The 18,030-nt window shown below is 34.2% G+C and overlaps 1 protein-coding gene across 1 annotated transcript in view; it reads left to right on the forward strand.

Annotated features, from left to right (window-relative positions):
* LOC100478721 (serine/threonine-protein kinase TNNI3K) overlaps positions 1-18,030 on the forward strand; it is a 292,736-nt gene that overhangs the window by 23,534 nt on the left and 251,172 nt on the right. The window contains exon 5 of the mRNA XM_019797164.2: positions 15,351-15,461. Within this exon, the coding sequence (XP_019652723.1) occupies positions 15,351-15,461 (111 nt within the window). The remainder of the gene's footprint in view (positions 1-15,350; positions 15,462-18,030) is intronic.

Genomic DNA, 18,030 nt, shown 5'->3' on the forward strand with positions numbered 1-18,030 from the left:
GTATATTAATATTTCATAATTAATTTGCATTTCTCTACTGACTAATGAAGTTGAATAGATTTTCATGTGCTTATTTGTCACTTTTTTTTTTTGCTGTAGTGTCTATTCAAATCTTTATCCCATTTTTAAATGTGGTTTATTGTTTTCTTGAATTATAAGAAAAGATCTTTATGTATTTGAACATGGGTCCTTTGTTGGATATACATTTTGCAAAATTTTCCCCAGTCGGTGGCTAGTCTTTTCATTTTCTTAAGGAAAAACTTGTATGCATTTTTTCTTAACTGGTTACTTTAGTGATTGCACTGTGGATCTTCAATAAACACATGCACTGTCTATTAATATTGGCCTACTTCACTTTAAACGTAAGAACCTTCCATAGTATAATTCCACTTTATCTTTATTCTTTATACTATTGTTGCCATATACATTATATCTATACATGTTATAAATTCCAATATGTTTTTAGAATTTTTGTGATAAACACTTCATGTCTTTTAAAGAAAATGAGAGAAAAATCTTTAATTTTCAACAGATTGGTTATAATAATCCTATGTATGATTTTCTCTGTGCAGTGCTTTTAAGAGTCCATTGAACTTCTTAAATCTGTAACTATATGCTTTCATCAAGTTCAGAGATTTTGATCATTATTTTTTCAAGTATGTATGTTAGAATGTTTGGTAATCTTCCACAGGTTACTGAGTCTCTGTTCATTTTCTTCTTTCTCTCTGTTCTTAAAATTTGATTATTTCTAATTACTTGAATTCGAGTTCAAAAACAATGTCTCTGCCATCTCCCATCTGATGATAATCTGCTAAGAATTATTCATTTCAGATACTACACTTTTCAGTTACAGGATTTCCTTTGATATTAAAATATAATTTCAATTTCTCTTCTGTGATTACCCATCTATTCATTTTTCCATATTTTCCTTTAAATTCTTGAAGCTATCATTAATGGCTGTTCTAAATGCCTTATCTGTTGTTTCTAACATCTGGATTACCTCAGTGTTTATTTCTATTGAATGTTTTTTCTCTTGACTGCATATTACATATTCCAGTTTCTTCACATATTTATTAATTTTTTATTGCATGTTAGACATTATGTATTATTTGTTACAGCAAATCATCAGGTTATCATCCTTTAAAGGGTGTTGAGTTTTGTTTTGTTTTGTTTTGTTTTGTTTTGTTTTGGGAAAGCAGTTACATTTCACCTAGTCAATCTTGATTTGATTTTTAGTTAGGGTGGGTCTCTTTGTGTTTCAAACTTAGCCTAATGGCACACCTCTTACTCCAGGATGTGGTCCTTACTCCTGAATACGGTTTTTACTCCTAAGGTGTGGATTTCTGATATCTTACCTGAATGCCCAAGTCACTTAGTAAAGTCTCCATTCTGACTTCTGGAACTCCAAAATTTCCTGTTACTACATGACCTCTTCCATCATTACCATTCACTTTTCAGCCATAAATTGGTGATCTTATCTACTACAGAATCTTTTGCTGTTTCTATGCAGCCCAACTCAAAAATCCATAGTGAATCTCAATACAGATATTTGCAGTCCTCTCTTTGTGCAGCTGCTTCTTCTGCTCAGTTACCCTGCTTGACAAATTACAGTCATTTTAAAATTCCAGAAATTTAATCTGGATTGTCAACTCATTATGATTGCCCTTTCACTTTCTCTTCTGTAACAAAGAAATATCTCAGGCAGAAAGTCAGACTGATCATGGAATATTGTGGGGGCTTATCTTGTCTTTCCCTTCTTCCAAAAATCACAGATTTTTGTTCATCTTTTCAGTGACTTAGAACAGTTGTGTCATATCTGTATTTGACTTGTCAGTAAGGAAAATCTGTCCAGTCATGCCCCCATCTATTTTTAGATTACTTCCAAAATGATCTGCATAAGGCACAAATCTATAATGTCAATGTTCTGTTTAAAAATTACTGTTGTTGTCCATTACCTGCATAATAAATTCAAGCTCCTAAATAGGAGATCCAAATCCCTTATTAACAATTTTGCTGGAATCACTTTTCAGACTTTCCTACAGTCTCTGCTCTCCCAACTCTAATGGTTTTCAAATTTAATATGCATAAGAATTATATGGTAATTGCATGTTTAAAATGGATATTTCTCTCTATATCTCACTTCAATCAAATTTGGTACATATAGACTATGCTGGGAATCTAAAATTTTAACAAAAAGCCTAGGCAATTTTGATATAAGCAGTGTAAGGCTAAATGATAAGGATCGCTGTTCAAGTCTTGCAACTCAAATTGTGGTAAGAAGACCAGCAGCACCTGCCTCAAATGACAGATTTTTAGAAATTCAGACCCTCATTCCCTATTCCACCCCTAACCAACCAGAATGTGTTTTTGGTTTTTGGTTTTTGGTTTTTTTAATCCCAGCCAACAGGTTTACAGACCAAAGTTTGAAAAGCACTGATTACTAGATTTCTTAATTCTTTAAGACAAGCATTTTTCATACTCCAATATTTTTATTCTTATTATTTCTTCTGCTTAAATATATTTTTATTTCTTTTCCTAATAGGAGATTATTTCATATTTGAAACCAAGATAAATTGAGTTTCCTTGAGCTTTCTTGAATTCCCAAGCAGATTTTATTGTATTCTCTTTTGGGTTTCAATTATAATTTCATGTTGTTTTATATTACAGCACTCATAATTATTTATTTGGATATTTCATATGTTGTTCTGTGAACGTTTAGCATTAAGAGTGAGTCTTTTTCTTTAATTCCTCAGTGTAAAAGGACCTATAAAATACCCTTGATAAATATTCTTGAGAAATTAATGAGTATCCAAACATTAGCACAAACAATACTGGATATTGATTGATATAACATACCTTAATAAAGACTGTCAGCTTAGAAGCTAAACTATTTGCTTCTCCATATCTCAGTTCTGAGACTTACTAGCTATGTATCTTTAAACAAATTACTCTCTCCTTCCGTCTCTGAAATGGAGGAAATAGAATTACATATTTCATTGGGTGGTTTATAGCTTTAAAAAGGACAAACCATATGCAGTACTTAGCAAAATACCTAGCACATAGTAAGTACTCGATAAAAGTTAACTCATTGTTGAACTTTCATTTCAAACAAACATTTATTGAAGACCTAATGTTCATCCATTTAATAAAAAAAAATTTTTTTTTGAGAGAAAGAGAGCACACACATACACACACACACCAGCCCATGAGCAGGGGCTGGGGAACAGGGAGAGGGAGAGAAAGAATCCCAGCAGACTCCATGCCGAGAACATAGGCCAACACAGAACTTATCCTACAACCCTGAGATCACGACCTGAGGTAAAACCAAGAGTCAGAAGCTTAACTGACTGAACCACCCAGGCACCCCTAATGTTCAGCCATTTTATACAGAAAAACAAACAAAAGGATCGTGTCTTCTGGATTATTACATTCTAAAGAGATGAGAATATGTAATCCTAAAAACATCAAAGTAGTGAAGTCTATGCTTAGATAAATAGATTCCAATTTTTTTATCATATGCCATATAAAATTAGCTCCCCAAATGCATATATTTGTTCATAAATTATAATTATGAACAAAATTATCAATAAATAGTTCTAGGCAAAAATACAATCTCTGGCAGACAGTTAAAATTTGTGGGCATAAATCCATATTTCATATATCCTTTTTGATAATATCAAAATATTTTCACAAATTTGTTTTCAAATATGATTAGATTGTCATTAATTTTACCTGGAAATTTGGCTTACAAAAAGCTCAGATTACTAGAAAGAAAACTGCCAGCATGCCAGCCCTGTCATTTTCCTTCTCTTCTTATATTAGTAATATACATTTCCTCTGTGATTTTTTCCACAGGAATTTTTTAAAGATAATCTGCCATTTTTTTAGAGATAAATTCAGTTAAAATTAGATATTAAAATCTATAAATCCACTAAATTAACTCACATCAGCTATAATGCATCCTTATGTACTAAATGCTAAAGAAAAAAAGTGAGAAGCACTGCCAACTTCTCTCCATTTGGAATTACAAGTATTTATTTATCATACTTTCGGTATCGTATGTGACACATAATTAACTGACACATGAACTGAGACCACCAGTACAAATTTTCATGTTAAATATTAGTAAAATTTATTTTTTATAAGTAAAGATAAATAAAATTTCTGTTATTTTCTTTTTGCACCTTAATTAATTTTCTTACAAGATACCTGTCATATTGGCATTTCACTTTGGGGCATACTTCTTTAAATGGTATCTAAATTGTGCTCCTAAAAAAATACATAAGACTTTGGGGAAAAATTTGAGATTTGCATAGTTTCAAAGATCTTGAGTAAGAATGTTAATGAACAAAAACGTATCTGACTGTCCAATTAACCTCAAACATACCCTTCCTTCAATACACAGGCAAACCACTTGAAATTTCTCCTGTGAATGAAAAATAACATTTGATTAGTCAACTTTTTTTTAAGCATTTCATATAATAAAAGCAGGTGTTGAATGGTCATTTATCCCATCCTACAGATTTCTAGCAAGATCTCATTCCAATCATTCACAAGAAGTCATTTATTTATTACAAAGGGAAAGAATGGAAGGGGGAAAACTTTAACTCAACCTATGTCTTTTGCCTCACTAGACCTAGGTTCTTATTACCACACAACCATGCCTAACAGAAAGCTCTGTTTTCTGTTCATGGTGATCCATACCCTGGAAACTGATGTATCTTTTTTTCTGATGTTTTTTCTTGTTAGCACGTGTATTTGATTGCAAAATTGGTATTTATTTCAACTATCCTAAAATCCAGATCACAAAACATGTGTTTCGTAGTTTCTGCATCCTTTACTTACATAGATTTTCTCTGCCTCAGCACTACTGGTATTTTGGATTGGATTATTCCTTGTTGTAGGGGCTATCCTGTGCATTGTAAGATATTTAGCAGCATTCCTGGCCTCTAGTCTCTAGATGCTCGTAGCCGCTTCTCCCATCCCCAGTGTAACACCAAAAATGTCCGCAGACATTACCTCTTGGTGGAGAAAATCACCCTTTGCTGAAAACCATTATTTAGAGGACAAAGTTAATTGATATTTTTTTAAAAATCCAAGTTACCTTTTTATTTGAATAAATAAAGTTTCCTGATTAAAGAGAGCATTTTCTCCAAATGGGAATTTGTTAAGATAATAATAACAAATTATGGGAAAAAGAAACAAAATTCACACACACACACACACACACACAAAGAATCTTACTTTTTTTTTCTTTTTGCGTACTTAATTAAATCCTCCAGTTAATTGCAACTTTTAAACACTGCTTAAAATTTTTAATTTAAGGAACCAGAAAACATTTATACCCACAAATTAGAGCAAAATTAAGATTTATTTTTTTATACTTCTATTTCTTCTTAGTAAACCACTATTTCATAATCTCTAAATTAACAAGTTCTCAGTAAAAACTTAATAGGATATAAATTGAAGACACTTACTTATCCTTCAATTCTTATATTACCACTATTTCTTGGAGAACCTTCCCTGACCCCTCCCAAGTCTGGATTAGGTGCCCCTCCAATGTACTCTCTTCAACAACCTGTATACCTTATCATACTGTGAATAATTCTCTTTCATTACTTGGTCACTTCTCTACATCTTCCTCTAGATGAAGGGTCACAATCTTAAGTACATGTAGAAATGATGCAGGTAACATAAGTGAATTAAGGTGTTAGATAATATGGCAAAGTTAAATAGGAGTTAACACTTGGACTCAGTGTTTCTGAGATATAAGACATTGTGGAGACTGTGACAAATTAGAGAATTTATACTCCACGTAAAGGAAACAGTCAGCATTCAGCTCCAGCTAATCATTGCCATGTAGGAAGGTAAGCCCAGTATTGCCCCAAATTTCAGAGAATCAGAAATTATGAGGTTTCCTGATATTTAATTTCTATTAATTCAAATTTTTAATTGTTAAGTATTATGCAAGCCAAAACATATACATAGTTTCCCCCTTGTGACCTGTTTGTAATCTCTGGTAGAATTTTGAGCACCACCAAGGCAGAGACTGGATCTAAATTGCTTATCATCTTAATCTAAGTGCATAGAACAATTCCTGGTGTATATTTATCAATAAATACATGTTGTATAAGTAAATGAATGAAGTTATAATTCTATGTTGAATAATTCTATTATTCGAAGGAAGGAGAATCATGTTGACATTGGGCAAAATATGTTCTATTTTGGCCATTAGATGTGGAAAATAGAAAAGTGTCAGATAACTCCTTAAGGGATGTTTTAGTGAATTTGTTGGAATAGAGAGTGTAAAAATGGATTAAAAAAATGGAGTTGGGAAAATGTAGGCAATGAATAAAGATTGGGTGGTATCTTCAGGAGAGATAGGATCACAGAAAGATTTCTACAGTAGCACGTTTCTCGATCTTTTTAAAGTTTTGCTCCTTTGGATAAACATAAACATTCACTATCTGTTTACATGTTTTTTTTTTAAATTTTAAAATAAATAAAATATAAGTAAAAACAAATTTTAAAAATTATAGTACTCAATTTGCTTTTTCAAACAGCACGTATTTGCATTCTTCTAAACTCCCAGAGATTCTGATTAGCTCCTCCGTATTAAATTAACAGTATATTATTGAAAGAGAGAACAAGGATATTCAAAGGCCAATTGGAAACAGCCCACAGGACATGATTATGGAACATTAGGAAACAGAAGAGGAATGGTCAGCAGAGGTGATGAGAAAAAAAGAGGTCAAAAGCAAATTTAGAGGCCTTACCCTGAGTACAGGTGCTCAATCTAAGAGTGTATTCCTTCTCTTTTCTCTTTCCTTTTTTTTTCAAAATTTCAAGCAAAGTCAAGTATTCCTATCACACCAGAACCTTTAATAAGTGATATCTTTTGTGGAGGTAAATTCAGAATTATTTCAACAAGAGGCATGTAGGTGTGAACTTTCATGAGCAGTTATTTTTATACTGATTAATGGTTTCTTTCATTGGAGATATCTATGATGTATGAGGCAGCTCTAGTCCATTAAACTTTAATGCCTAGAACTAAATATATTTCATACTGAAGCTCTGTATAGTCCCTTGCCCTAAAAGAAACCTTAATATTCTTTGAAGACTACAAAACTGCTTTTTTACTTTTTTCCTTACTAGCACAAACAGGCTGTAATAATTACTGGGATGGATAAATTGGGTTGTAGAGAAAACATACTTAGGTAAGCACATTAAAATATTTACTTATATACCCCTGTTTTCACACCCAGAAACCCGGTCTTCTTTCCAAACCAAGTTCAGGTCTTCCTTACAGCTTGATGTGACATTTCAGGGAATATTAGAATATTAGAGTTAGATAGGGTATTACAGAAAACAATTTAGCCCAACTCTGACATCTCGCAGGTAAAGATATTGAGGTAGCTCATGATTATATATATTTGGGGATAGAGTGGGCTAAGATGTAAGGTGAATGTTCTTATAGATCAGTCTTGGGGGTGAGACATTTAATATTAATATATGAATTTATACTTGTAAGAATCTTGAGTTTACGAACATTCCCACATACATTATACACTTTCATCTTGTTACAACCCTATAAGATGGATACAGCAGGTATTAGATTCCCTTTTTACAGGTGAAGAACACATAGTCAGGGCTTATACATGAAAGGCAAAAAAAATTGAGAGTAGAATATTGGTTGGGGGTGGAGGGTAACATGTTGTATCGAGAAAAGTGTAAGACTTAGAAGATCTAAGTTCAAATTCCAGTTTAGCTTTGATTTAAATATACACTAAGGAAACATATTTTATGATATGTTATGCCAGTTGAGTTCTTGAAAAGTAGGCTCTGCAAGGGATTTTGGAGTACAGGAGATTTATTTGGGATTGTCACCTGTGAAAGGCAAAGGAAGGTAGTAGAATTAGTCTGGGGAAGCTCTCAGACCACAATGCAGACTTACTAAAATCTTTGCCAGCCCAATGGGAGCTCCAGAGCAAAAATTGCCTATTAGTGGAGTAATGTTTGAGTGACAATGGCTAAGTCTTTTTACCACCAGATTTCTCAGTCAATGACTGAGGGCTACCTTGAAAAGCTCTCAACTCTACTGCTGCAGTGGATCCTGAGAGAGCTAGCTAAGGGAGGCTGCCAGCTAACCACACTCCCAACACACTCTTCCTGAAGGGAGATCTGAGTGGCATAACTCTACATCTGCCACACAATGGGAAATACTATTTTATATTAAATGAAAAAGGGAGATTATTTATCTCCATATGTAGTATAGCTCAATTGTGTACATAATAATAAAAATTATGTATCAAGCATTATGCAAAATGCATTACATTATTTGATTTAATCCTCACAACAACTATGAGATTGTTACTATTATGATTTCCATTGTACAGAAAAAAAAAAAACCCACAACTTAAGAAGTTAGGGAACATGTCCCAAATGTAGGAAGTGGCCATTAGTGTGCAAACACAAGTTTACTTTGCTGTGCTAGTCTGTGCTCTATCTAGTTTCATGAAGGCCTATACCTAGGAAAAAGAATGGAAGGAAATAAACGCATAAATGGTAATAGTGATTATATGGTAGTACTACAGGTTATAAATTGTTATTTATTTATTTTATTTTCTACATTTTCTACTATGACATGTTCTAGTTGTCTGTTGAAACATAACAAATTACCCCAAACTTAGTCCTCTACTACAACTGTCATTTTATTATGTTTAGGGATTCTTGGTTCAGAAATTCAGACAAGACACAGCAGGGATGGCTTGATTCTGCTCGACTGTATTTAGGGCCTCAGCTGAGAAGACATAAATGACTGGGGGACTTTATCAAGCAGGGAATTAGAATCTCCTGGAGACTTCACATACCTGGTGCCTGGGTTGGGATGACTGACTGTAAGTCTGGCTGTAGCTGGGCCACTTGATTGGAAAGCTTGTACGTGATGTGTAGCTTCTCTGTGTGGCCTGAGATTCCTTATAGCCTGGCTGCCTCAAGTTATTCAGACTTCTTACATGGTAGCTAATAGCTTTAAGAATAAATTTTTCAGAATATAGAAGGAAGATATATGGCTTTTTATGACCTAGTCTTAGAGGAAACATAGTTTACTTTTACCACACTCTTTTGATCAGAACCCACCTGGATTCAAGGGGAAAGGCCACAAATTTCACATCTATATGGGAAGATTATAAATTAGCGCCTTGTATTAAAACCTCCAGAGGGTGTATTTCTATAATCAGAAGAAAGTAAATTTTAGACATTAAAAATTCCCAGTTTAGTTTTTATTCTGAAATAGAATTAGCAAAAAAAAAAAAACCCAACAAATAAGCGAGTGTGTGTGTGTGTGTGTGTGTGTGTGTGTATTTAAATTATGTGATTTGGTGGTAGAGAATCTAAGCTTTCTGACACTAATGGTTACTTCTCTTGGTTTTAGCACTAACAATAGGCAAGATATCGATGCTGTTACAATTTTATGCATAGTACAAAATTGGACTTGCTAACATTACAAAAAGATTTTACCCACTTACATAAATCTTTAGAGGTCTGTTGTGTCCTCAGATTCTATTTTTTCAAGGATTTGTTGGACAGATTTTTTTGTCCAAGCCTTATTGTACTACATATGGATTTTCTATTGTTTAAAAATAAATATCATACAGGGGCTCCTGGGTGGCATAGTTGGTTAAGCATCGGACTCTTGGTTTTGGCTCAGGTCCTGATCTCAGGGTCATGGAATCGAGCCCCAACTCTGGCTCTTTGCTGAGCACAGAGTTTGCTTAAGACTCTCTTTTCCTCTCCTTTTGCCTTTCCCCACCAACTCTCTCTCTCTCATAAATAAATAAATCTTTAATATTAGTTAGTTAATTAATATTGTACACATTAATGCATAACAGGGCCTTATTTACGCCACACTTCAGAATGCTTCTGTGTATTCCATTGAATACTCATGATGTAAATTTGGTTAGACAATGCATACAGGAAAACCTATCAGTTCTCCAGAAGACTATTCCGTATCCAACCCTTAAGGGTCATTCTTTTAAAAAATTTGCCCTTAGATACTTGTCATATATCATAGAGTGCAAGCAATTAATAAGATCAGCTTTATCATATTTAAAATTTACCTATGTTATTATTGTATATAAATTTTTTTTGTTTGTTTTTTTCCGGGAGGTGTGTACCACATTGCTGACTTTTAAAACTATTCCATTAGAGCACAATGCTTCTGTAGAGGAGGGGGAAAATATTTGGGACTCATCAGTTAAATGCAACAAAATAGAGCAAAAGTACATCTTCTTTTTGATAATTAGAACTAAGGAAAGATCAGCTAAAGCACCATGGATCCTCAATTGTGAAGCATGGACTTTGGAGTCCAACACACCCAAATTTATATCTAGCTCCAACACTTACAAACTACTTAAGGTCTACAAGTACTTTAAATTCTTTGGGTCTGACTTTTATCAGCCATGATAAGGATAATAGTATGTTTCTCATAGGTAAGTTGTGAAGCTTGAAGAGATGATGTCAATAAAATATTTTACATGGTATTTAGCCCATAGTAAGCAATTTTTAAGTAGCAATGATTGTTTTGTTACATTCTCTTTAGCATGGCTTGGGAATCTATCTTTATAGTTTTAGTAAAAAAAAAAAATTTAGATCAATCAGAGGTCAACGTGAGAAATCTTACCAACATATGAAAGGATAATTTAGTACTTCAAACCCACCTCAACGTTTGACTATTCTGAAGAAATTGTGACTTTCTCTTACATTCCACAAATTTTGGCTAAATAAGAAACATATAAAGATAGTTAAGAAAAGGATGAATGTGCATTTACTAGAATCTGCCTGATAATATTTCATATATTCCATTATTTTACATGTAATTATTTTAATATAGCCTAGTACAGTGCTTGTCATAAGATAGACATTCATTAATAGATATTTGTCAAATTAGAAGTATCCATATTTCTATGGATTTTTACAAGTTCTTCATATATTAAATATACAAAACACTTGTCAGTGTTATATATTGTGAATATTTCTCCAATTTGTCATTACCTTACTGTATTTTTTAATACTTTTGTTTGCTAAAGTTTATCATTTTTTCCTTCTATTTTAAAAAGACATATGAGAGACTATGGACTCTGAAAAACAAACTGAGGGCTTCAGAGGGGAGAGGGGTGGGGGAATGGGATAGACTGGTGATGGGTAGTAAGGAGGGCACGTATTGAATGGTGCACTGGGTGTTGTATGCAACTAATGAACCATTGAACTTTACATCAAAAACTAGGGATATACTGTGTGGTGGCTAACATAATATAATAAAAATATTATTATGAAAAAAAAGAACATTGTGCTAAATGAAAGAAGCAGACACAAAAAATAAATAAATAAAAATAAAAAGTGATTTTGTGCTTACAGAGACTTTCTCCATTTCCCTGCATTTAAATGCCTACCCATCTGCAGGGAAAAATGTTTTAAGGTGATGTCTTTTTTATTTAACTCAGAGACTTTAGCTCACCTGTCTTTAGCCCTCACCATTTAAAAAATAAAAGCTATTGATGAGGTTGGAGTTAACTCCTGTGAATTGGTTTTGGTTTTTGTTTTTGTTTTTGTTTTTCTGGAGGAAGCAGAACTGGTAGACATTTCCTATTTCCAGTACTGCTTCAGAGTTTTCCTATGTTTTAAAACTTTGATGAATTCAGTGGGTAACTAATGAAGCAGAAGTGAAGTTGAGGGAAGGAGGTAAGGGCAAATAAGAAACAGGAGTTAGATGATTGATAGAGTCAACTCACTTTCTTATCTGGAAGTTTTCACTGAGGACCAAACTGAGCCCCAGTCTTCTGTGTCCAGTGGCAATAAGTTTATTGAGTGTTATTTTGCCAGGTACCTTTCAAGTACTTTAAATGTACTATCACATCAGTTGTGAATGCAGTTTGTATGTGTATCACATCAGGACATACAGTTACTGTCCCCTTTATTTATAACCAAGGAACTTAGTGTAAAGGGGTTATGTAACTTGCCTCAGTTGACGTAGTCATTAGCAGAGCTGGAATTCAAACTAGGAAGGTAATTCTAGTACCCACAGCCTTAACCCTAAGGAGCTCATGTAAGTATCTCAAACTTAACATGTGAAAAATAAAATATTTTATTTCTACCTCAAAAACTGCTTCTTCCTGATTCTTCCCTAGCTCTGTATCATGTCATTCTCTTGCCAGCTATTGCACTTGGAAAAAATTCGAACACCAAATACCATGGCCTACAAGGCCCTATAAGATCAGGTATCTTAGACCTCATCTTGAACATTACTTTTCCTTTCTTTATTTTTAACCTTCTACTCAACACTGGCCTTCAAGCATACTAAGTTTATTTTCATCTTAGGAAATTATGTGTTTCACACTTAGCTGTTCCCTGATCTTCAGTGGCCATCCTTGAAATTGTGGCTTGGATTTCCCCTTTTTGATATTTACTGTTTATCTCAAAGCGTACTGTGTCAGAGAAATGAAGCTTTCCCTGACTACTCAGTTAAAGTAGCCACTTTATCATTTTCTAGTTTTCCTTCACAGTCATTGGTACTTTATGATACTGTATATTTTTTCTTTGTTTATTTATGTATTTTTATTTATTCTAGAGAGAGAGAGAGAGCATGTGCATGGGAGAGGGCAGATAGGGGTAGAGGGAGAGAGGGACAGGAGAGAGAGAATCCCAAGCAGACTCCCTGCTGAATGTGGAACCTAATGGAGAGCTTGATCCCAGGACCCTGAGATCATAACCTGAGCCAAAATCAAGATTTGGATGTTCAACCGACTGAGCCACCCAGGTGCCCTGTCTTATCTGTTTATTTCTATCCCTCTTCTCTTACATGTACATAGTAAAAATATAAGCTGCATGAAAGCAGAAATTTAACTATCTTACTCAATGCCATGTTCCCTCTGCTCAGAACAGTGTTTCACATACCATATATGTTCAATTAAGTGTTTGTTAGGTGTATGAAAGGTTTATTGAAAGAGAATAATGTCATCAAACCTGTGTATGAGAATATTTATTTAGTAGCAGTATGGAGGCTGGACTGCAGTGGGAAAAGGCTTACTCATGGAGACTAGTGAGAAGATTGTAAAATGAGGGTAATGTTAGAAATAAGAAAAAATGTAGAAAGTATTAGTGAGTTAGAACCAACAGAATTCTGAAACTGATTGAGTTGAAGGACTCACAGACATTTGGAATAAGAAAATGTCATTAATATGAATAAGAAATACTAGGAGATGACAGATAACACTGGGAAAATTATGAATGCTATTTACAAGAGCAATTTTGAGTTTTTAATTTGAGATGCCATCGATAGGCAGGATGTATGGAATTTGAATTTAGAGGGATTTGGACTAAAGATGAAGTTATCTGATTGCCAAAGTTGGCATTTGGAATGAGAAAGTGGCTTGAGGCTAAACTCACTTTTTGAAGAGAGACAGAAACAAAGAGGAGTCAAGAAGAAAGAGATCATCTGACTATAGAGAGGAGGAGGATTGACATTGGATTTGGTAAATAAGGTTGCCTTCTGAAATTGAGGAGGTGATTTCAGAACAATGGTGTGTCCTTCTATCTTAGGTGGAAGAAACTAGCATGGCAGTTTCTCTTGATGATATAAGGTAAGCACAAAGGGAGAAGAGATGGTGTGAGAAAGAGCAAAATTCAATGTGTAAGGAGTATAGTGAATTCAGTTGGGATTTATATAGTAAGATTTGGGTATACACAGCTAGAGATTACTAAAGAAATTAGATCACAGCTGTCAGCAGTGAGTGTCAGTAACTTTGTACAGAAGCTTGGAAAATGAAGGCAACGACAGAGATAAAATTAGCTTAGCTTAGGTGGAAAAAAAAAAAAGAATGGAGAAAATGCAAGTCTATATCCAAGCAGAAGGAGCCAATGGAAAAGTAAAGGAACACAAAATATTTAACTTAGTTAATAGAACAGGTATGCAGGTTAGAATATTTGGAAACTATAACATTAATTTTGCTATTTAGAATTCTTTACAAAGCTTTTTCACTTTTTTATAACTTCTCCTTTTTCATAACCTTCAGTTATGTGTAACAGCATTAAGAAATCAAACTTTTTTTTTAAATGAGAGGATTTTCTTAACTAACAGTATTTGAAGTAGTAGTTTTATGAATAAGTGCAATGGCCTATCTCATGAAGACTTGAATTTCTTGCCACAGAGTGTGTTTGAGGTGTTGGCGAGGCAAGTATTAAAGTTGTGATTTGAATTCTTACTTTGAGAGAGGGTGTTAAACATGCATTCCCTTCCAATTGTGGGGTTTTATGAATATGTAACACTCACTCTTTTGAGTGTTCTGATTTATAAAATAACGTAGACTAAGAGTAATTTTTCATAGGATAATTTAGAGAAATATTTATTTTTTTATTTTATTTTTTATTAACCATTTTTAAAGTCCTATCATGTACCAGGTTTAAATAAGTTAATGCATATGAGAGATTATTACATAATAAAAATTCAGTGAGTGTAAATTGCTATTTTTTAAAAGATTTTATTTATTTGACAGAGATAGAGACAGCCAGCAAGAGAGGGAACACAAGCAGGGGGAGTGGGAGAGGAAGAAGCAGGCTCATAGCGGAGGAGCCTGATGTGGGGCTCGATCCCATAACGCTGGGATCACGCCCTGAGCCGAAGGCAGACGCTTAACCACTGTGCCACCCAGGCACCCCTAAATTGCTATTAATATTGTGAAAAGTTCCCTGTCTCTCCAAAGACAGAGATACAGTGCAAATAATAGTATAAGGAAAGTAAGGATCACTTTGGCCATTGCGTAAATTATTCTAACTCAAAAGCCTAAATACTGCAAATATTTTCACTGTTAAAACGAGTCAAGTTAAGAAAGACACTGATTAATTATGTATAGGCCCATGACACTATGCGTCATTAATTATGTATAGGAGCCATGACACATATGTAGAGAAGAAGCAATTACTGAATTACCAGGAAATAGTCCATTGCAGTCAGTGCAATCATGCAGTTGCCAGAGAAAGCACATTTATTGGAGTGACCTACACATAAGATTGAGTTGAGTTTGCAAGAGCCTCACCATAGGTAATGCCCTTTCTATCTTTCATGGTCAAGTGGTAGAGGATTGATTGAAACTGAATAGCCCTGTCATTTGTTCCTACATTTCAACCATTTGAGAGCTGCTCTCTGCTGTCTCATGTGCTCTTATTCCAGAAATCACACTTAGGTTTTCTTTGAGCACCTAAACTGTCTGACAGTCAGAGAATCAATATATCCTGTTGCACAGTGTCCAAACCTGCTATTAGTAGAAAAGTAACACTAAAGATGTGTTTCTTTACAGGACAGTGCAGAATTGATCACCTCTCTGCTTCACAGTGGAGCTGATATACAGCAGGTTGGGTATGGTGGCCTCACTGCCCTGCATATTGCTACAATAGCTGGTCACCTGGAGGTAAGTCTCACGTTGGTCACCTGTGAAAACAAACCTGGCTCTTTTGATTCTTGTTCTTAACTATTTCAAAGGCTGGCTTTTCGGATTCTAGGGGTTGGTTTATTTTTTAGGTACTGAACACATACGTTTATTTGGAGGATCAAGTTAAGCTATGTAAATGCTCTTTTGATAATTGATTCAGGCTGTTTTATAAAAATATAATCAAACATCAATTAATATAAAGATGCCTGGATACACACAGGCTTTAGAGAGTGATTAAAAGCATAGATTTTGGAGACAGGGAGCTCATTTTCCATCATTTGCTGTGTTTACCTCAAACAAGTTACTGTCTTCTCTGTTTTCTTCATTTATGAAATAGAAATTATAATAGACTTAATGTAATGATTATATTAGATAATCCATATAAAGCACTTTGCAGATTGCCTTATACATATTAAGGACTCAATGAAAGATCATTCATTCATTCACTTATGTATTATTTGATTTATTAAGCACCTGTTGTGCCATAGATACTGTTCTAGATCTGAGGTGAGAGTAGCAAAAAAATAGGCAAAACTCCATTTTCTTGGAATTTGGTTGTAGAGAAAGAAAAGAAAACATATAATGTCAGTTAGTAGTAAGTACTAGAAAAAGAATAAACCAAGGTAAAGTGAGAAGAGTGGAGAAGTGGGCACCATTTAAAATAAACTACATAATGAAACTATATATAAAATATACGTGATAACACATGCAAATATCCTGTGGCAGAAAAGAACTAGTTGTGTTTCAGGGACACAAGTAAGCCAAAGTTATTAGTGTGGCATGAGCTAGAGATAGAGTGATGGAGATGAGGTCAGGTGGATGGTTACAAACAAGATCACAAAGTATTTTTGAAGACTATGGGAAGGACTCTGGATCTTGTCTTAGATTTAATTACTAAAATATTAATTTCATTCATACAAAGCGCTTTCATTCATATTATTTATTTAATCTACTCAAAAATCCTCATGAAATAGTTTTTAATGTCACTGCAATTTGATATAAAACCACAGCTCTTGTATAGTCATTGTCTTTACATATTGCAAAGCCATTGAGAAAAAGAACCATGTCCGGAATCCTGGTCAGTTTACTCAAAATACCATGATTTTCACACTGTATTATTTGTGATAACCACAATATCTTTATTATTAAATAGTTATCTATTTCTCCCTTTAGTCATGTTACAAGTTAAATTGTCCTTCTTTGCTAACACACACACATGTGCCAACTGTGAGCAATAGAGCTGCATATAAAATCATATATAAAACTTATAAAATGGGTGTGATCCACCTCCCTTAACAGAGTCACTTTAAAGGGTTCTTACATTCAGTAATTACTACCGTAGCTCATTGAGAGCAAAATAGTTTCCTTCATGCTGACATTTCCACCCCTTACTAGGTCTTATTTCCCCCTCAAAATAGATCTTTTTGGTGAGATTCACTGTAAGTATAAGTGAATCTGTGTTACTTTTAAGAGAAAATTTCATTAGAATCATCTAAATATCAGTGTTTTCCAAAAAAGAAACCAACTGAGGCCAGTAATAAAGTAAATGGAAGGTAAACATTAAGAAGTCTGGATGGAAGAATTGATGAGGTAGACATTAAGTTCCTGTGAGATACATTCAGCCTATTAATGCTGGGGGAAAATGGCAGAATATGTTTTGTAAAACAAAATCCTTTTTGTCTACTGCTAAGCTGATTATATTTGTGAGGGATAGAATTACAAGTTTCAAAAGGAAGGTGGTTAAGAGCTTCGTCCCTTCATCTCCTAGTCAAATAGCTATTTTCTTGCTTTGTAAATCATAGTGTGAAAGGAAATATAATTCTACCACCCTCGGGGCAAACTTTACCAAAATCATTCCAGATAGGTTTGTACTCTTGTCTTGCATTTCTTCATGGATTCTCTAACTTCCTTTGTTAGCTGTTGTATAACATATAGTGACTTTTATTGTCAGTCACTGCTGGTACATAAAGCAGGTGTATATGCATTAACACGTATTCTCTTCTTTTTTTTATGTTTTTTATTACATTATGTTAGTCACCATACAGTACATCCCTGGTTTCTTTTTTTTTTATAATAATTTTTTTTTATTATATTATGTTAGTCACCATACAGTACATCCCTGGTTCTTGATGTAAAGTTCCATGATTCATTAGTTGCATATAACACCCAGTGCACCATGTAATATGCGCCCTCCTTACTACCCATCACCAGCCTATCCCATTCCCCCACCCCTCTCCCCTCTGAAGCCCTCAGTTTGTTTTTCAGAGTCCATAGTCTCTCATGCTTCATTCCCCCTTCTTTTTTTTTTAATGATTTTTTTTTATTATGTTATGTTAGTCACCATACGGTACATCCCCGGTTTCCGATGTAAAGTTCGATGCTTTATTAGTTGCGTATAACACCCAGTGCACCATACAATACCTGCCCTCCTTACTATCCATCACCAGTCTATCCCATTCCCCCACCCCCCTCCCGCCTGAAGTCTTCAGTTTGTTTCTCATAGTCCATACTCTCTCATGTTTCATTCCCCCTTCTGATTACCCCCCTT

This window comes from Ailuropoda melanoleuca, chromosome 2, assembly GCF_002007445.2.
Source record: "Ailuropoda melanoleuca isolate Jingjing chromosome 2, ASM200744v2, whole genome shotgun sequence".
In the NCBI taxonomy this organism is placed as follows: domain Eukaryota; kingdom Metazoa; phylum Chordata; class Mammalia; order Carnivora; family Ursidae; genus Ailuropoda; species Ailuropoda melanoleuca.